The sequence below is a fragment of the Zingiber officinale genome, chromosome 2B, assembly GCF_018446385.1.
Source record: "Zingiber officinale cultivar Zhangliang chromosome 2B, Zo_v1.1, whole genome shotgun sequence".
Classification (NCBI taxonomy): domain Eukaryota; kingdom Viridiplantae; phylum Streptophyta; class Magnoliopsida; order Zingiberales; family Zingiberaceae; genus Zingiber; species Zingiber officinale.
The window spans coordinates 105,593,464-105,613,684 of NC_055989.1; the positions used below are offsets into that span (position 1 = coordinate 105,593,464).

General features: G+C 42.0%; 4 protein-coding genes and 1 pseudogene across 7 annotated transcripts; 2 read left to right on the forward strand and 3 right to left on the reverse strand.

Moving 5' to 3' along the window:
- Nucleotides 1-270: 270 nt before the first annotated feature.
- LOC122046654 lies at nucleotides 271-5,115 on the reverse strand (annotated as a pseudogene).
- Nucleotides 5,116-5,901: 786 nt separating this feature from the next.
- LOC122046655 lies at nucleotides 5,902-8,103 on the reverse strand. Its single transcript, XM_042607438.1, has 3 exons — nucleotides 7,818-8,103; nucleotides 6,255-6,315; nucleotides 5,902-6,178 (listed from the first exon to the last, which is right to left on the reverse strand). The coding sequence occupies exons 1-3, from the start codon at nucleotides 7,989-7,991 to the stop codon at nucleotides 5,994-5,996; spliced, it is 420 nt and encodes a 139-aa protein (XP_042463372.1). The 5' UTR covers nucleotides 7,992-8,103; the 3' UTR covers nucleotides 5,902-5,993.
- A 447-nt stretch (nucleotides 8,104-8,550) lies between these two features.
- LOC122049383 (protein PHLOEM PROTEIN 2-LIKE A10-like) lies at nucleotides 8,551-9,783 on the forward strand. Its single transcript, XM_042610769.1, has one exon. It carries the CDS (start codon nucleotides 8,552-8,554, stop codon nucleotides 9,647-9,649), a length of 1,098 nt encoding a protein of 365 aa, XP_042466703.1. The 5' UTR covers nucleotide 8,551; the 3' UTR covers nucleotides 9,650-9,783.
- A 1,330-nt stretch (nucleotides 9,784-11,113) lies between these two features.
- Nucleotides 11,114-15,703, forward strand: LOC122046656 (kinesin-like protein KIN-7L). Its single transcript, XM_042607439.1, has 15 exons — nucleotides 11,114-11,345; nucleotides 11,438-11,527; nucleotides 11,588-11,706; nucleotides 11,793-11,906; nucleotides 11,984-12,065; nucleotides 12,145-12,212; nucleotides 12,305-12,382; nucleotides 12,459-12,601; nucleotides 13,097-13,199; nucleotides 13,273-13,353; nucleotides 13,648-13,716; nucleotides 13,786-13,845; nucleotides 13,963-14,112; nucleotides 14,208-14,486; nucleotides 15,141-15,703. Exons 1-15 carry the CDS (start codon nucleotides 11,195-11,197, stop codon nucleotides 15,522-15,524), a joined length of 1,971 nt encoding a protein of 656 aa, XP_042463373.1. The 5' UTR covers nucleotides 11,114-11,194; the 3' UTR covers nucleotides 15,525-15,703.
- An 871-nt stretch (nucleotides 15,704-16,574) lies between these two features.
- Nucleotides 16,575-19,515, reverse strand: LOC122046657 (growth-regulating factor 6-like). 4 transcript variants are annotated; one of them, XM_042607440.1, is made up of 4 exons: nucleotides 18,900-19,515; nucleotides 18,301-18,525; nucleotides 17,865-18,216; nucleotides 16,575-17,694 (listed from the first exon to the last, which is right to left on the reverse strand). In XM_042607440.1, the coding sequence occupies exons 1-4, from the start codon at nucleotides 19,297-19,299 to the stop codon at nucleotides 16,923-16,925; spliced, it is 1,749 nt and encodes a 582-aa protein (XP_042463374.1). In that variant the 5' UTR covers nucleotides 19,300-19,515; the 3' UTR covers nucleotides 16,575-16,922. The 4 variants fall into 4 exon arrangements, with proteins under 4 accessions (XP_042463374.1, XP_042463375.1, XP_042463377.1 ...); XM_042607441.1 differs by having other exon boundaries at nucleotides 17,865-18,195; nucleotides 18,900-19,514; XM_042607443.1 differs by having other exon boundaries at nucleotides 17,865-18,195; nucleotides 18,301-18,758; nucleotides 18,900-19,262.
- Nucleotides 19,516-20,221: the final 706 nt, after the last annotated feature.

Sequence of the window (20,221 nt, forward strand, 5' to 3'; positions counted from 1 at the left end):
CACTGGATCAATTAATATTATTAATTTATTTTTAAAAATTAATTAAATATTAAATTGATTTATTAATTTAATCGTGCTATTAAATACTAAATTAAATTTAACGGATTTCTAATAGGATAATACGATTCTACATCCAATCCGATCCTTGCTAATCTGATTTTATCCCTAAATTGATACCGGATAAGATCGTGATCCTTACAGATTATGGTCGAGGATATAAAATTAGAGTTGAAATTGTCATTTCTTCCATTTGTTAGAAATAAGCTAAAATTAATCATCATCAGTTTGCGATTCATCATTCACAATTCCGTTAGTGTTCTCCGGTGACAAAATTTAATAATAATGAAAAGAAACCTGCAAATGATTTTATAGATTAATGTCTATGTTCTTGCTGTGTCTATCTCAGTTAATTTCGTTGCGTCAAAGGTGGTTCGATTTCTAGCATTGTTTAAAATTCAACATTCGGAGAAGTCCCTAACCGAGGACCTGCTCCTCTCCGATGCGGCTCCTGCATGCCGTACTCCGAGCGTGAGCGACACGTCTCCGGCACCGCCAGACCTCGCCGCCGTGGCCAACCGGTGCACTTGATCGAATGCCTCTTCGGCGAAGGCAACTGCTGCAGGGTTAACGGATTCGGGTCTCATCGTAGGTGAGTGCGTTCCTTGATGCATCTCTTCCTCCGGCGGAGGCGCCTCCTCCTCCTCCACTTTGGATTCTTGTAGGTACATCTCCTCCACCATCGGTTTCCACAGTCTCACCCTCGCGTTGATGAACCAGTTGGCCACCTACATCAACCATGATCAACGCCGTTTACGAGGTTAATCGAAAAATCACTGAAGACAAAGGCAGGAAGAGATTCATGGGATAACCTGGTTCCTGGATAAACCTGTCTGTCTCGCCAACAAATGCTTATCTGAATCATTAGGGTACCTGAGAACAAACCACACGACCAAACCATCGATTTCTTCTATGAATTCAGTCACCAATTCCTCTTGCAGCTTTTCTGGTGCAAGGGCGACTAAGCACATGGACGACAAGGTCTAAACAACATTAAAAGTAAAGCCTGTTCATGGGACACGGGATGCATGCTATGCTATGCTCTGCTCTGCTCTGCTCATAGAAATGAAAAGCAGTTGAGGAAAGGACAAATCCTTCACGGCAGTGGAATAATATTGTAATAAATGCTCGGTGTCAGATCTTCGATGTACAGTGTAACCCTACTCACTGTACGACAAGCTTTAGAACGACCATCTAGAGGGAATTTGAAATTGCAGATGGAGTAAACAAAATGATTAGTCAAATGGATAACGATTCTATGAAATTTTTCATCAAGTAGTAAATTGGGCTCTTAAAATTGGAAACTGATATGAAGAGGAGTATTATATCGCAGATGTTTAAACGTGCAAATTAATTTGTAAATTAGCTTTGACGAGAAGGCGTACGGGTGAAGGAAGTGCTCAAACAGCCATCCTCGGAGAATGTTGACGGAGCGATCCGGAAGCCCGCGCTGCAGCCGCCACGACTCCGGCTCCATCATGCCCAACTGGCTGAAAGTGGACTGCTGGCGGAGGATCTGGTCCAGCAGGCGGAGCCGCGGCGTGGCGCCCTTGGTGATGATGGCGGAGCCACCAGAACTCCTATCTGCGCCGCCGTCTTTATTATTATTATTATTATTATTATCCCCGAGTGCGTCGCGCGTCTGCTTCAGCTGCGCCGCGATCGCGTCCCTGAGGCACCGGAAGTGGCGCGACACGGCCCTCTGCGCCAACGCCGTGTACGGCGTCGCCGCCCCGAACTGCATCGCCGAATCGAACGAGTTCACCACCATCTGCATCTGCTCGCAGTAGCGGTTGTATCTCCTGTCTACCTGCTATCACAATCGACGAAATCGCAGTAATTTATTGTTGATTAGCTTTTCTTCACTAATCACTATTACATCGAAAAGACTATGGAAGAGAGTAAAAAAAAACAATTCCCCTCTGTTATCTGGCGTCTATCATGCCTTTGGTGCCTAGAATCATGATGCAATCGTGGAGATAAAGAGCGACAAATATCATACATCATCATTTCAGTTCTGTGGGAAGATAACAAGAGCCCGCGGTTGATGTAGGACACTGCACTCTACGCAGGATTTGATGAAAGAAACAGATCAACTAATCGAATCAGTGCTGTTGTTGCAGCTGCAGAAAAGTATTCTACGGTAAAATTCTTCTTCTTCCTTTGTGGTTTCTATGTCTGTCGAAGCATACAGAATTGGTATTGCAAAGATTTATTAGAGATCTATTTAACCAAGGTTTTTGTTATTGAAAATGCCCATAATGGAAAGCAACCCCACCCAACAACCACTATCGAGAAATCTTGTTAAAAATGACCCGAGAATCATCTCGATCACCTATGTGTGTGGCCGTCGGCGCCCACCAATTTACCGGAATTCTATATGTAATGAATAAATTGCCGGAAATTGAAAATTGTATCGATAAATTATACGTGCCTTGTCGAGCATGGAGATGAGCTTGGTCTTCTTCCTCTGGAGGTCCAATCGTTCGGCAGGAGACAAAGCCGGAGAGCCCTTTGATGCGCCGCCGGAGTTGCCAATGCTGCGAGTTACGGTTAGAATTGGATGTGCTACCGCGCTTTGCAAGTTTATTGGCCTGTTTTGTTGGTCCTCTTCCCACGCTGCAGAATTCCTCAAGGAGCTCTTGCGTTGCCTTGGCGTACTTGGAGCTTCTCAACAGGTTGACTATGCCGGCTCCGCCGCCCCCAAAGGCGGCGACGTGCGACTGCTGGTCCTGCAGGTGTTGATTGTTATTGAAGTATAGGATCCCTTCCCTCATTCGGAGTTCGTCGGTGGCCTTGGCCTTCATCTCCAGGTGTTGCAGGGAGGAGGAGAGCGAGAGTGACAGTCCTTGGCTTTCTACCATCCGGCCGGCGCCGAAGGGAGATGACTCCGTAAAGGGATGATGATGAAAGGTGGCAATTTGTGGTGGCAAAGATGAAGATCCAATCTGTTGAGGTGATTGTTGCATTGCCGTCGGGTTCATGAGGAAAAGCTGCATCGCGGAGGAGGAGTCGGTGCTCAAACCAGCCGCTGAATGCTGCTGCTGATAGTGGTGATGCCGGTCGGCGCCGTACCAGTCCACGGCTGCGCCCATGGCTACGGATCTCGAAGGGATGATATGGAAGTCCATCGGTGCCGCCAGCCCTGACGGCTGCGGACAATTGAACAAGTCAGAGAGCATGTGACCTCCGACAGCAGCGGCGGTGGCGGCGGCTTCTTCAGAAGCGGAATCGTAGATAGTGGTCTCGTCTTCTATTGGAAGGACGAGCGCGGGGTGTACCCCAGCGGCGCTACCATTGTCTCGCCTGTTCTGCTCAGCGACGTGGTCGCGGTTGCCGCTATCCAGGCCGTCGGGGAAGCTTAAGAGGCCTTGATGGAAGCCATGAAACATGGTGCGGCTCCGGCGATGTAGGGGGACGATGTCTAGGCGGGTCTTGGTCGAGCTCCTCATCAGCTTCGTGGCCGCTCCCATATTTCTGCTCTACTCTTCACCATCATAGATCACGGGCAAGCCAACTTTCAGATCTGCAACCGCCAAATCAACCAAAACATCCATCGATCCAAACAAGAAATTAATTAAAACTCATGAAACAAACAAAAAATGCTTCTTGATTACATAATTCCGGCGCCACGCCCTTGCTCTGGTCCTTAATTAAGGGGAAAAAAATGGAGCTTGAAGACGAGATTGAACAGAGGAGAGCGATTTTAGTGGATTAAATTTGTTGATGATCACCGCGATCTTCGTCGTGGATCCTCATCAGTAGCAGCAGCCATGGCGATTCCATCTCTGTCTGACTTGTCTCCTTTCTCCTCTCTCTTTTTATTTGATTCCTCCGCTGCTGAAAGGGAAAAGAAGGGAGAAATTATTAAAGGATGGCCACTAGAAAAAGACAGAGGAAGGAGAACCGGTCGCTCTTCCTTTTCCTCTCTCTTCCCTCGGTCTCAAAGTTTTCTCCTCGACATTTTCATGTTAATTTAGAGAAAACTTTCACTTTACTCTGGAGGTTTTCTCGAATCACCCTCCGAAATCCAAGTCTTCAAATTCATTTGCTTGCTCCCAAATTGTTGCATTGTGGTTTGCATTAGTAAACGAACGAACTCACCAATGGCAGACGGTCTCGAGGAGCATTCTCGTCATCGTAGTACATGCATTTGCTCTGCGAGGCTGACGAACTCACCAAAGACGGTGATGAAATGGCTATACAGTAGGTTGTATTGAAGAACACACCTAATCATTGCTCTCTGAAGTGGATCCCCTGAATTCTTTAATTGTGACACTTCGGCCTGTCACTGCAGCAGCTCGTTTCCTATCGCGCGAACTGTTTTTGCATGATTGGATCAACTCAATTGGAATATTCACATCTTTTCATACCCTTTATTTTCTACTGTTGCCAATGTCATCCTCCCCAGTTCGTCACTTTCCTACAGCTGCGCAAGTGCAACTCGAGCTACACAGCAAGGCTTTTCTGCTCTTATGGGTCCCCATTTTATTCTTTTGAGAGCAAATCCGGACTGTTGATATCGTCTGATCGTCAGTTTGCATGAATCCAGTAGCGAAAGAGTGTTTTTAAAAACGCGATTAATTTAAGAATCCGGTGGCGGAATCATCGGCAGCGGGGGCGCCGCTTGTGTGGTCTGGCCGTGGTCCACAGGGCGGAGGTCCGCGAGGAGCTCCCACACCGCCGGTGGCAGCTGTCCTGCTCCGGCGCCATTACCCACCACTCCTGGTCCTGTTCTGCTCCTTGTCATCTTCTTCCCGTGCCGTCCCTTTTGTCAACTCGTCCTCTGCTGAAGCTCCAATCCGCAAACTCATCGAGAAATAAAGGATGAAGCCAGCCACGAACGGAGCATTCACTCTGTCGCCGTCACGTAGCTTTCTTCTCTCGCTGCCACAGGACGCTCAGGTGAAGTCGACACTTTGCGCTCTCTCTTTGACGGCAATTGATCGGCGGACCCGGCGGCGGTAAAGGATCAGGTCAGGCCACTGCAGAGCATCTTGCAGGAAATTTGGTTGCGGTGGAGGAAAACGACCATCTGTGGTGGAATTATTAGGGAGGCAAAGCAAAGACTTGTTGCACGAGATCTGCTCATATCTTTGAATGTGCCAATTTGATTGGACAGGATCATTTGAATTGGATGGATTAAAACAAATCATGTAGATCCATAATTGAATTTGAGTCCGGGTCATAATTGAATTGATTACTGTAGGATAGATATTACTATAACCCATTTTTATTATAATATCCAGCACCTCATTAAAAGTATGAGTCCACTACCATGTAAAATACCCACATTGGCATTAATACAAACATGTTAATGCCAATATGTTTATTTTTTTTTTTTATATATGTAGGCATTAACGCGTTCAAGAAATTGAATGCGTTAATGTTATAGTACTGCTAAAAGTATCCACATTGACATTAACACTTCAAGCACTAATACCAATATGAATGCTCTAATGGTCAATCATAGTTTCTTGATTTACCTCCTATATATGGTCATGAGACTAACTATGTGGACAAAATCGAAGTAAATACCTCCCTTATGTGCTAATCACTATTCCAAAGACTAATAACCATCCGTGATTTACCTTCTTTGTGTTGATCCTGAAACGGATTGACTGGAGCGCCGGGAGCGAACGTATTCGTCTTTTGCCACCATGAGACTAACTAAGTGGGAGCGCTCTATTTGCGGATTCCACAAACTTTTTTTTACTACAATAATTTCACAGAGCGCAATTAATGGGCAAATAATATCAGAGCTTCAGTTCATTACAGATTTATTTATCATGGGAATCAGACTGTGCATGAGACAAATAAAATAGCCTGAGATCCTACAAATTCTGCAAACAAAAGTCATCTAAGCTTGTAATTAGAAGAAAATCAGTTAATATAACAAGCTGTACATAACATAAAGGAACTCTTTAGTATGTTAGTCATTCAGGTTCGTTCACATATTGGACATTGGATGGCAACAAAGGTCCAATGATTTTTCTTCCAATTGAAGCAGCTTCCTTCAACTTCCTTTTCCTAAGCCTCTTTCTCTGAGCCCTTGTGAGTTTCTTGGGTTCAAGGTCATCTGCAAGAGCCTGAGAGCTTTCACTTCCGTTATTATCTACATCTGCAAAAACAAATGAGCTAGAAGTGATAACCAGAACGCCATCAAATAGCTTGTAAATTGTAGTACACCCAGTTACCTTGGTCAAAATTTGAATCCAAATCCCCACAAACAAGAGGCACTAGCTCTTCCATAGGTATCTGTCATAGATTATCAAGGGTGTAATTTTAGTAATGAAGGCAAACGCAGCTCAAATATTGGTGTTATTTAGCAGCAGAGATAACATCAAGAGGGCTAAGGAACTCTGAAAGACTATATGAAAAGACTAAAGAAGAAAATTTGACATGTGCTATTTGTATTTCAAGATTGTATCAATTTGTTGCCTTGGAGTAGTTAATCAATTATTTTTGTGACGACTTGTACAAGTTGGTTGTAGGACATGGTAGAATGAAGAAGTTACAGTTACAAGTTGTATCCTATCTTCTTCAAATTCTTCTATTTGCACCCTTCAGCAACAAGCAATTGACAGGTTACTTTGGTCAAACGTGAAGGTTGAAGACTGTCAATCCACCAAAAGTCAGCCATTTGGCTAATAGTGAACAGGATCAGCTTAAGAATCCATGATTAAGAACTGGAAACAGACTTGAAATGGTATCCAAATCAAGTTCCAAGAGAGAAATAAAGGAATAAATTCAAATCTACATGACAAAAAGCTTGAAAAATCTATCCTGGTATTGTTTAAGTCAATCAAACCTGACGGTGTCAATTGCTTCTCCCTTTGATCTAAACTCAATTAACTCACCCGCCCTTAAGACAATATGGTCTAGACTTCTAGAGCAATATGATATGCTAGAGCAACACGATACATCCAAACACATGTAATACAATGGCCATTGAAAACAAACTCAACTAATCTTCCTTCGATAACCCCAGTTGATAACAATGAAAGTATAAGCTCTAGTTTGACTCCTTCAAAAGAAAACCATGAGCTCTGAGCCATCTTCACATTGAGCCTGGCATACCATTTCCTTTATTCTCTCGAAATTAAAGAAAGTTATTTAAGATAAATGACAAGTAGAACACTAATTATGAACTCATTGTGTGCCAAATGGTAACTTCTCGAAAGACAGATTCATAATAATATAACAAAAACAAGCAGATCATGAGTTTCTACTATTTGAGGTCAATCAGATGAAACTTATCCCATCATCGAACAAATTTTGTGGCCATATCACTAATTACGGGAACGTACTTCATCACTATTATAAAATCCTGATTCAACTCTGTACTTATTTGCATTTGCATCAACTAATTCTTTACACACAAGATTGATTGCATATATCAATACTTCATAAAGTAAAAGAGAAAAGTAAATAATAAATCTTAACTTCAGGAAAGTAAATTTTCAATCCAAATATATCTGAATCACTGAAATTTCATACAGAAGATTAACTTAAACATAATTCAACGTGTATATACTTAAAGCAAATACAAAACCAAATCATGCTATAAAATGGAGAGCGAGAAATGGGTGCGGTGCAATACCCAATTTGCATTGACTTCTCTGATTAGTGATAACAAATCTAAAAGAACTAAAGCTACTCTTGCTTGGATAGTAATACGACATCAAAAAGATCAGAAAAAAATTCGCTGACGTAGGGGGGAAAAAATGGAAGGGCGAAGAGGTGGCCAAAGAGATTACTTGAGGCAGTCGAGGTGGCGGCGACCGCGGGGGCGAAGGAGGAAGGTAGAGATTGAGGAGCGCTTGGTGAAACCTCTTCCTCTTCCCTTTCCTGAAATCCTTCTTCTCGATCGAGGCGGCGGATTCTTCGAGGTCCCCAGAGCCTCCATCCCCACCCAAAGCCTCCCCCTCCATTGGATCCGCTCAATCCTCAGTTAAAAGAGAAGGAGCTCCGGCGGCCGGCGACAGGAAATGGATCCGGGCCTCAAAATAGTGGTCGACTGAGCCCTAGTTCGTTTTCTGAAGCGGGCCTTTTTATATACAACGAAATGGGCCTTTAGAGAAAGTTATTCGAAGAGGACATAAATGACGTAGCAAGATGAGCAAGCAGCCCCTCCTATGGTCCCACTCAGCATTTAATTGCATTGACTCTTCTGTCTTAATATCACACCAACTGTGCGCGCGCAAAACTTCAATTCCTTTAATGTCAGTCGAAACAAGTTTCCAATCAATCGAATACAACGGAAGTGACTTCATAATTCAATAGATCTTGTTTTTTTGTTAGTGAATAAGTGAGGATTTTTCAACGTAATTGCTCGTCTCTCGCATCGCAAACGCAATGCAATTCCATTTCAAACTTGACTTTAGTCAACGTCAAAGTCAAGTATGTCGTGATTCACATTTCAGAAAGATTCGCTTTCTAACTATTTTACTGCACCAACAGCCAAGTCAGCACTGCAACCTCCTCGGTTCTCATGCCGTCACTCGCCGCGCCACGGCTCGGTTCCTCCCGGCGAGGACGGGGGTCGCGCCTCCTCCTCCTCGCCGCCGCAGCCGGAGTCTCCGCCTACGGCGCCTACAAGTTCTACCACCTCCCCTCCGTCGCGCGCAGGCGGAGAGAGTTCGCGAGGATCGCCGGAGGGTTGATATCCGTCGCCGACGCCGCCTCTTCCTCCGCTGAGGCCATCAGCATCGTCTCCTCCGACTTGAACCGCTTCCTTTGGTCTGGTTCCGCAGAAGTCCCCTCCAGTTTGCGGCAAATCGCCAAGCTCGCGGGTTCGTCTGACTTCTCCGCCGCGATCTCTAGCGCTTCGGAGGCTCTCACCGCCGGGATCGTTCGGGGGCTCCGGTCAGCCGAGCTAACCGCCGGAAAACCCGAATCTTTGGAGTCGGAATCGCGAATTCACTCTGCTACCTACCTCGAATGCTTTCTAGACAAGTTCTTCTCTAGCGCTGGGTCAGGCTTCGCAGCGGAGGTCACCGGGAGCTTCGCGAGGGAGTTGTCATCGGGCTTGATCACTTCTACTGATTTATGCCGGAGATCAGACGAGGGTAGTGCTCCGAGGTGGGTTACCATGCTCCGCGACGACAAGACCTGCAAGGAGCTCGCGGAGCATTTCATCGAGCGGATCGTGGGCGCCGCGGCCGCAGCTTACCTCGATAGGCGAACGAAGACAAACGCCGTCGACGACTTGTTCACCGGCCTTACGAACCCCATGCACGAGGCTAAGATGAAGGGCGTCTTGGTCGCCGTGGGCAATGGAGCCGTGGAGACCCTGGTGAGGACATGGCACACTGCGAGGTCTGATCACGGAACAACGCCATTAGAGGACAGCAGGAGATCACTTCAGCGGGTAGCCATGGAGGCCACGAGGTCCTTGCTGCCATGGAAAGTGTTTGAAGCAGCGAGCAGAGGCCTTCATGTGATTCGTGAGGAGGTAATGGAGAGAGGACAGCAAGTTGTGAGGTGTGCGAGTGCCAAAACCATGGTGATCATGACTGTGTGCCTTGCTCTCTGCATGGAGATCTCCATGGGGACAAAAAAGCTCACGATGCCAGCACCAGCAGCATAATCAAACAGCCCGACGGGCTTTTAGGAAAGAAGTAAACTGTAAAGCACGAACAAAATTAAGAGCGCACTAATTATCAACTACGAAACGAGGTGTCATTTTTTGGATCTTGTTATCGAAAGAGCATATTATATTTACAAAATATGAAATCCGGCAACCTTCTCCTCTCACCGGAGCTCGAGCCTCTGTTTACAGGCGTTGGTGGGTTTTTTGAGGTCAACGCAGCGACAGGTTGGGAGGGTGATGTAGGTGACAGAAATTTGGAAATATGGGGGATCTTTTGATAATTGTTTTTTTATAAAAGACCACTGATAATTTTGATAATTCGGCATTAATCAAAGGCGGGCTATCGAATTCCAACACGACGCACCTAACTTTTAGATTTCATTTGGGGTATTTATTTCTCATTTATCTCTTCAGCCCTGAACAACATCACTATAATATTGCAAATTAAAAGAAGAACGCAATTTGGTGCTGCAATTCAAATATTAATAATGATGTTGAAATGCTGATTTTAGGATTTATATAGTATCAAATTAATATTATGTTTCGAAATGCAGCACTATTATAGTGCAATTTTTTGAAAATCAATAATATTGATTTTTAAAATACAGTATTTGTTCTTTAAAATATAAAGATACAGTCAAGTTTGAAATGTTGTTCTATGAATTCTTTAAAATACAGTATTCCATGCTCCTATTCCTAGTAGCATAGTGATTGATGAGACCGATAAAATAAAAAATAAATGCGTCATTTAAAAAATCTGACAATTAGATGCCTCCTATGAAAAGTCTGTAATTAGGGATATAAATGAATCAAGTCGCTTGTGAGCTATTCGAAGTTCGATTCGATAAAAATTCGTTTGAGCTCGTTTAACGAGGTTCGTTAAGATAAGCAAATCAAGTTCAAGCTTCGCAATACTCGGCTCGTTAGCTCGTGAACATGTTCATTAAGTTCATGAACAAACTTTTAAATTAAAAAAATAATAATTTTAATATTAAATTTATAGATTTTAACATTCTATTTATGAAAAATATAGATAAATATATTAAATTTATTTATTAGAATAAAATTATAAATTTTAATAAAAATATTATAATTTTCTGTAAATATATAATTTAATTTTTAATGAATATTTAAATTTATAATTTATACTTATTAAGTTCGTTTAGACTCGATAAAAACTCGAATAAGCTCGTGAGTCATGAATATATTCGTTAAATAAAGTTCGAGTTCGGATCGATTATAAACGAGCCAATCTCAAACATTTAAAAGTTCGACTCGACTCGACTCGACTTGATTACACCCCTATCTGTAACTGCGCCTTTGGTCCATTGCCCACTTTTATTAATTAATTAATTAATTTTTTGTTATGTTTCAGCTAAATTGGGGCTTCTTTTGTCGTAAGCCATAAGCCCATATAACTATATATGGGCCCAATCTAGATCGTATACACTTCGAAGTAGTTCAAACGATTTCCTATTTTCCTCGCAGAAGGCGCAGCGCCCGTTCAAATGCCCTTGGAGCCTTCCGTCACTACACCCAGTGATGGAGAAGATCTCCGTCGCCGTCCGCTTCCGCCCCCCGACCCCGACCGCCGTCGATCCGTCCTCCGATCGGATTTGGAAGGTCGAAGATAATCGTATCTCGCTTCACTGGCCCCTTGGAACTCCGATCTCGGGCGTCTCCTTTGCGTTCGGTGAATCTCTCTCTGCTCCACCGCCTCTTCTCCCGTCGTCTCCGATTTCACCTGATATTTCTTTCTGATTATTATTCTTTTTCTCCGATCAGATTATGTCTTTGATCAGAGCTATAGCAACACGATGGTTTATGATCCCCTCATCAAATCCATCATCCGAGCCGCCATCAATGGGTTCAACGGTGAGTTCAGTTGTCTTCCTTTTTCCGCCAGTACTGGAGATTCATCATTTTAGCTTGCAGGGACTGCTTTCGCTTATGGGCAGACGAGCAGCGGAAAAACTTTCACCATGAATGGCTCGGAAGAGGATCCCGGAATCATCCCTCTTGCTGTCAAGGATGTATTTAGTACAATCGAGATGGTATGTGATTCGATTTGTTTCTTGGTTAGGTTTTGTATAGTTTTGAGGAAAAATAAGTAAAAGTGATGCTTTTGCTGGGAAAATAGACTACGGACCGTGAGTTTTTGATTAGGGTCTCATATATGGAGATTTACAATGAAGAGATTAATGATCTACTGACGCTGGGAAACCAGAAACTCCCAATTCATGAAAGCCTGGAGGTAGACTTGATGCATAAGAGATATTCAGGATATAAATGCCTATTTGTCTGCTAAAACCTTTCCCATTCTGAGTTCAGCGAGGAATCTATGTGGCGGGTCTAAGGGAGGAAATTGTGAACAGTTCTGAACAAGTGATTGAACTACTCAAACTTGGAGAAGGTTTATAAAATGAGTTGTGTCTAAATTAAATCAATAATTTATATGGCTTTGATGTGTGAATATCATATTTTGGTTGCAGAAAATAGGCATTTTGGTGAAACTAACATGAACGCTCGGAGCAGCAGATCACATACTATATTTAGGATGGTATGGAACCTAAAGTTTGTACTTCTATTATGTCTTTTTGTCGGTCAATATTACACCCTGTTGTTAGTTTATTAAAAATGAAATCCTGTTAGGTTATTGAGAGCAGTGCAAGAGATTCCATGGAATCTGAAGATGTATCAAATGCAGAAGCTATTCGTGTATCAGTTCTGGTGTGTTTCTTCTTTTATTTCAGGTCCAAAATCATGCAATCACTGCAAAAGCAAACCTTATGCTTTGCTTTTACAGAACTTGGTAGATTTAGCTGGCTCAGAGAGGATTGCTAAAACAGGCGCAGGAGGAGCTAGACTGAAGGAGGGGAAACACATTAATAAGAGCTTAATGATTCTTGGTAATGTGATCAACAAACTCAGTGAGAGTGGAAAACAAAGGTACTCCAACTTCTAACTAGTTGATTGTTCCCTATTTCATCATAATGGAAACTGGATTGTGAAATTTGAGTTGTCTTTGATTTCTTATGATGCTACATTGCATGTCATGACTCTCTAGTTTATACTCGTAATACAAAAAATATATTTAGTATCTTTACAAAATTTGTCTAGAAATATAGACAAATTTAAATATAGCAAGCCCTGTTTCAATGAAGATAGGTTTCAAATCCATTTGCAACCACCTTTACTGTCTTGATCAAGTTAGTAGCTCTATATCTAAAAGAATAAGCATTGCTAGGCAACATAGACTAATGTCTCAATGTTTTTTTTGAAAACTTCATAGTTTCACTATTTTCATTTAGTAACTCATCATACAAAATTATATTACTAATATGAAATTGATTCGGTTTCAAGTATCAACTAATCTAATTAATGGAACATACAAATGTTACTAATGAGTTTAAATGTGTCTAAGATGACTATTTAATTGTATAGGGGGCACATTCCATATCGTGATAGTAAGTTGACCCGCATTCTTCAACCGGCTCTTGGTGGCAACTCAAAAACTTCTATAATTTGTACAGTTGCACCAGAAGAGGTAGTTCCTAATACAACTTTATGAAGTTCTTAATTTTCCTCTATATCATTGGTTTATAATTGATAATTTGTAGGTTCACATAGAGGAAAGTAGAGGGACACTTCAATTTGCAAGCAGAGCCAAGCGAATCACAAATTGTGTCCAAGTGAATGAGGTTGGTCCTTCAGTTTTGGTTTGATCAACTACCTGTTGATAGCTAGAAGCTAGCAACTTCAGTTCAAACTGTTTGAATGGGCTAATTGTATGGGAAAGAATTAGGATGCCTAATAAAGTTTATGTTTTTCATATAGATTTTTTCTTATGGGAAAGCATTAGATAGCTACATGTTTGTGGAATCAAGTTAAACTTGTAGGCCAATCACAATATGAAGCATATTTGAGGAATTATGTTGTACACCTTTGTAGTCCTTGTTAGATGTTTGTGTTGCTAAGTACTTTTGGTCTTATAGATTTTAACGGATGCTGCTCTACTGAAACGACAAAAACAAGAGATTGAAGAATTACGGGAAAAACTACAGGTCCTATTTCATTTATATTAGTTATTATCAAAATGCTCCAAACATATAGTTCATACATTCCATGTTCAGGGTTCTCATTCAGAAGTATTGGAACAAGTCATCTTGAAGCAACGGAATGATATGCACAAGGTATGAAGGTTTCGTCAGCCACAAAATGTGTTTAAAAACTTTAAATTTCTATTGGAAGTGTGAGTTTCATTGTTTTAGCTATTTTTTTAATCTTATTTCTTAATTCATTCCCACCAGTCTGAATTAGAACGTGAAAAACTTGCAATGGAACTAGAGGAAGAAAGAAAAAGACGTGCAGCATTAGAACTTTGCATAAAGGATCAGCAAAAGAAGCTAGAAGATCTTAGCAGCCTCTGTACTTCAGACTATGCTTCAGTTTCAATTCAGGTAATCAGATTAATCTACTAAATATTGCTCAGCACCTAGTGAATTGATGACTCAGTAGATTGACACTGATCAACTTCACATTTGAACTTCTGCAGCCCAAAAAAAGCTCAAGAACCATGCTTGATGACGCAAGCGTGTCAAAACATAATGTACTCAGAACTCCCAATTTTAAAGCAGTGGGAGATGATTTTGTCATGAAACGGCCAAGCTGCTTCATGGAACTTGATTCAAGCCCTACCCTTGAAGCTTTTGGCAACACAGCCGATGAGGATCTCTGGATGCAACTAAACAAAGGTTGTATCACTGATCTTGATATGCTTCAATTGACACCGGATATAAAATGCCAGCCATTGCCATTATTTGATATGCCACATGTAAGTCAACATTTTTCCTTACTCTCGTCTTTCACATTTAGGCTAACTAGCTATGTTTAATGTGTTGTGTCAAAATTGAACTGTTGTAAAAAAAAATTATATTTGTGGTAGTCAAAGGCTTTCTGAGTCTGAAGGTCAACTTTTAGAAACAAATAAAATTTTTCTCGATAATTTTGAAATTGTATTAAATGTGTTTCATAATTTAAATTAACAATGAATTAAAAATGGAGATATTTTGGTGTTTAAGCTCGAAATTGAATTCTCAATAAAAATACAAAGATAACTAAATATAGAAAAGGTTTTAAACAGTTAATTAATCATGAGGCTCAGATATTTGAATTTTTAACAAAAATTCAGTTCTAAATAAAATAGAAATATTTTCAGCATTATTTATAATTTGGAATAGATATTCAAAGTTTAAAGTTCATAACATGTAATGCTATATATTTTTTTTGCCAAATTATCCATATAGAGACAATTAATTCACTGCTGAAAATGTATTAGTTGTCTATATATGTTCATCAATCATCCTTGTATAACTATCATCCTTAGGTGTATGTTTTTTTTAAAATTTTATTTTTTGTTTAAACAGAACAGAAAGTTTCAATTTTTGAAGTGAATATGCAGCCTGAATAATTGAATTTTTTCCTGAAGGAACCTGTATTGAATGAAGACGCAGGCAGTAAAAGATGTCATAGCTTGGCAACTGAATGTGACTTCATTAGACAACAACTAGAAGCACTAAGGGAAAAGTACAACATCATGGAAACTGAATGCACCCTATTGAATGAGGAAAACTTTTCTCTATTTGGAGCTCTCTCCTTGTCCAAACAAGAGAACGAGCAGATCAGAGCTGAAAAAGAGGAGTTGCTTGACAAATTGAATGAAGAAAAGCAGAAGCTGAAGGAACTTAAAAAGGACATTCAACGGTTTAGCTTGGAATTTGTAAAAAAGACAGGGTTACAAGTAGCTCTCCACACCAAATTAAAGGAAGTGTCTGAGAAAATGAAAGCTCTTAAAGTTCCGTGTGATGGCTAAGTAGCAAGAGGCACCTTTACTTTATTCTAAATGGTTTTTTGGCTTATGGATGAAGTGTTCCCCTATTCTTGTTAAGTTCTCTCCATACATTCCCTATGTTAATGTTGGTGCATGTTCTCTTTGTTTAGGACATCATATTGGATTTCGTTGATTACAAATTGATGTGTATTTATTCCAAACTCACTTCACCATTTACAAGTCTGTTTTACTCATGATACTTTGCTCTTTATCCTTGCATTCATTCAAATTCAGCACATCACTTCAATTTTTTGTTTTTTGAACGGCCAACTTTTGAGTTCCATCATCGAATGGTTCCCTTGAATGATCCCTACTCAGCATTATGCAGACGGCAGGAAACATCTCTGCATTCAGGTAAGTTCTTAACTTTCAACCTATGCTTTCCAGTTAAACAATTAGTGAATGTCTCCCTCTTCTAGTAAATACCATGTAATGTTTCAGCCTTTACCACAATGTAATGTTTCAAACTCTTTTCTGTAGGTATAAAAAATTCCTACATCACATGGCGTGGGACCATTTTTTTTTTTAAATTTTTGTACAAATAGAATTATTTCTCTCTGGACATGGAGCAGCTTGGTGGTTACTCAATTAAGTTGAAGCGCAGCATGAGAAGAAGCTACAATTATGGTGAGCCCACTGTTTAATTCTACAGATGGACCATAAATTGCCTCCACACTTGGCACCCTGTTCTCCACTGCTCCAACACAAATTTGCGCCAGAGCCTGTCACTATACAGAGACGTATCACGAACAACAGATGAGGTGCATTTTCAAATTTGAACAGCAAGACATCTATTTGTAGCCACTAAATGCATTCAAGTTTTTGCATCGTCCCACTGAAAATGAATACATCGTTTGCACTAATTCTCACCGTGCATGAACCTTTCAATACTGCTTGCAACTAATGGTACAGGTAGTAAGTTCTGGGTTCAACCATCATACTCAAGTTCTATAGCATACTGTTTTGCATGATTTAGTGTTCCTAGTAAATATGGATTCTGCTCTCTCCTCTTTGAAGATGCATTCCCTTGAATACACTACAAATACTGCAATCCCTTGAATAAAGGTTTAAGTTTCACACGGCACTACTTGTCAAATTATAGATCCACCAATATTACAAGCTAATTAGCCCGGCTCCAGTTTAATAAAATGCAAATCTTGGAGCCATCTAAATACTCTTCACTGACAAGGATCACAGTAGAAAGGGAAAGGAAACATAAATTGTACCACATAACCAAATCAAGTTTTTCAAGGCTTGTCAACTTCCATGGTGCATTTAAGTAAACACTGCATACACTTGTAATTTCCTACCTCCACTGCTCATTTTTCAGAATTGCAGCTCAGATTGAGATCTTATCCGTCAAGTGACGGTCGGAAGGACCTACAACGGATGGGCCAACAATTCATCACACAAACTCCCGGTGCTTCGGTTAGTCTTTTTGTTCTCTGCCCTTGGGCTACTCCCTGTGCTGCTGCTAAGGGAGCCAAATGAGGTTCTTTGCAGAACACCCGATGGAGAGGAATCCATCTGGGTGCCCAAGTCCCAGCCTTCATTCATGAGGTTCAGTGATGATGATGAATTCTTGCTTTGATCCTTCAGCTTGCTGTTGGTGTTTGTAAGGGCCTCGCCCAGTGGTCCACCCATGGAGACTTCCCAGTGGATTGGTATCCAACTTGCTTTCCTTTGGTTCACTTCAGTTAACATGGACATCTGTGAATCCTCACGAGGAAGATCATATTCCCGGGACAGCTTAAGGGGTGAGAATGTAACATTTTTGTTGTTCGGTGAAGCAGAGGATGAGAATTTTGAGGAAGCCATGGGTATTGACATGGAGAGTTTAGTTCTTTCAGATTGCAAGTCTTCGATCTCAGGCCATGTAACAGTTGATTGATCAGATTGGGTTTTGGGCCAGTCATCAATAAAGTGGTGAAGAGAATAGGGTTGGGGATGTAGGGCTTCAAGCTTCAAAGTGGGGCAAAGGTTGTTATCAGAGAAAGAACTACATGAATTGAAACGAGTACATGTGGAAACAGGTTGAAAATCTGCATTGAGTTGTTCCGTGATATCCATTGATGTCACTGACTTTGGCTTAGTAGAAAGACTCACAAGATCTTGTCCTTTCTCAATTGCATTTTCTTTGCTCAGCGACATCCTGCACACAATTTGATCAGCAATTAAGTAAACAAAAAGAGGCCGCTGATGACAATCCAATCAATTCATTTTGCAAGGAATTGAAACTACTTGTCAGCCTCAGAGAAATGCATCTCCCTGGAAGAAATCAATTGGTAAGAAGAGCAAACAAGAGCTAGTAGTTGTCCATACATGTTGAATGGTGCAGGGCAAGCTTCACCAACAGTGGACTTGGTGAATCTACTCAGTGTTTGTGCAACCCTGGACGACCCACCACCACCAGAGACTGCTGTAGCTAGCTGTGAAGGTGTAACAGCAGGCTTTGCTTCCGCGGCATGGCCAGATTGGCCTTCCACATGCTTTCTTGAACGGTGGCGGCCGCGGTTCATATGACGTTCACAGTACTTTTGGTCGGCAACTGCATCCCTTGAGCACCGCCATTTTTTCCCATCAGTTCGCCGGCATCTACCAGGCTCTGGATCAGCATTTCCAGCATATCCGGAGTAGAATGATCCCCACCCCACTGCAAAAGTTAAGGAACAAACTAAATGGATCACTACCTTTATCGTTGGCATGAGCAAGGCTTCCAAGATATACAACATGATGATGAAAAGTTCGAGATCCTTACATGCACTTGAACCAAAAGATCCAGGTGAGAAGTGAGGGAATGCAGAGGAGCTGAGGCTTCTACTGATAGGGGTGAGTAGACTTGGTGGTATAGGTACTCTTGCATCAATGTATTTGTAAACCAAGACCTGGTGTTCTAGCTCCAACCACTGAGATGGAGTGAAGGGCCTTCTTACTCTTGCTAAAACTCCATTCATATTCACGTCATGGCTCCCAGAATATGGACCTGTAACAGCAAAAATAAGGAACATGTTACGGTTCAAGCAAGCCAAAGCCCGAGGATATGACATGAGAAGAAGCGGCAAGCCAGAGAGGGCATGAAGAACCCCAAGCAAGCTGCAAGAACATCAAATCAATCATGTATATTTTTCTCTCTCCCTCCCGCTTTAGATTTGCCATCTTGAGATTATTTTCCATCTGCCCTTTTATCACTTTGATTCTATTCCCTCTTTCAGTTTCCTTCGTGAAATGGGATGCAAAATTTCACCAGGAAGGAGCCAAAAAAAAAACACCATTTTTATTTTCACTGAACAAGGCAGAAGAATATCAACACTGGGATCGAACAGGCCAGCAGGTCAGAGATCTGATGGTCCAAGTTACCTGGGTTCCAAAGGAAAGGTTTTGGAGAAGATGTTGCTGGAGTAGAGTAGTAAGAAGGCATTGACCCATCGCATTTGAGCACAAAACTATCCTGCTTGGAAGTCGACGAGAAGCTGAGCATTTGCCCCCCGTCAGGGAGAAGAAAATGGGGTTCTGCCACCGTTGCCGCAGTCCTGGCCATCTTGAGGGCTCTCCAATCACAGTGCTCATGAGGAGTCTCAGCAGCCCTCCCCAGCCTGTGAAAGGCTTCACGCCCAAGCAACCCCTTCGGCTTGCAGGCTTCCGTGCTGGAGTTGGTCAGGAGACAAGACAGAAGGCTGCCACCCTCTGAGGAAGCACCTACTCCTCCTCCTCCTCCTCCTCCTAACCCAGCCATCCTCACTACACCTCCAAGGTCCATGTCCAATGCGTGACCAAAGTAGCAACAACTGCAGAAAAAGGGAGGTGGTCATGGAATGGAAGGGAGAGGGAGGTGGTGGAGGGAGGAGGGAGTGGGGCCAAGACCAGCAGGGGGAGCATTCATTCTCACGGCGAGAAGGGGGGGGCAGTTGTTGGATTGGGATGGAGCTCAGAAACCAGGCTGGTTTTCCTTTTAAGGGGACGGAGTGGTGGTCACAGTGAATTATTAGATTTGGGCATGCCAATAAAAAGATTTTGGTGGCTCTCTGCTAGCATTATTTGGACGCATCGGCTACATGCACCACATCAGCTTCACTGTTCATTCTGGATTAATGGATGCTTACCTTGCTTAACGAAAGCAGGAAATGAGACTGCCAACACTTGGCATTAAAACGGTGCTGCCACTTTGATCGTTGGCTACTAGCAAATTCCTGCAAGCAGCACGTGAGTTCATGGCCTAAATCTTAGAACAGCCAAAAACATTGCTCTTCTACTCCTCAACTGGATGGATTCAAATTTCAATCAGAAGCAGAAAAATAGTAAAAGGGTAGGTGGAATGTGCTCAAATTCAGTCAGTAACCATGGTTTATAGACGGTACTTAGGTAAGCACAGATCGCCGTGTGTTTTGTGAAGTTTTTTTATTTTAAAAAAAGAAGACACTCAAAGAATCTAAGCATTAAGTGATTAAACTATTTAAGTTTTGCAGTCTGGGCGTGGATGCTGCGTGCACTCACTCGGTGACTCTGAATGAGAGAGACCAAGTTGGTGCCTTTCATGTGATCCTTAATTGATTTTTAGGCAAGCTGAGTCATCGCAACCTTTTCTTTCACTGCTTGATCCTCCGTTCAAACTAATCCCACGTGTTTCGCGAATATAATCAGTCAGGTAAACTAGAATCGTGTACCCTTGTTTTTCCCTCAAA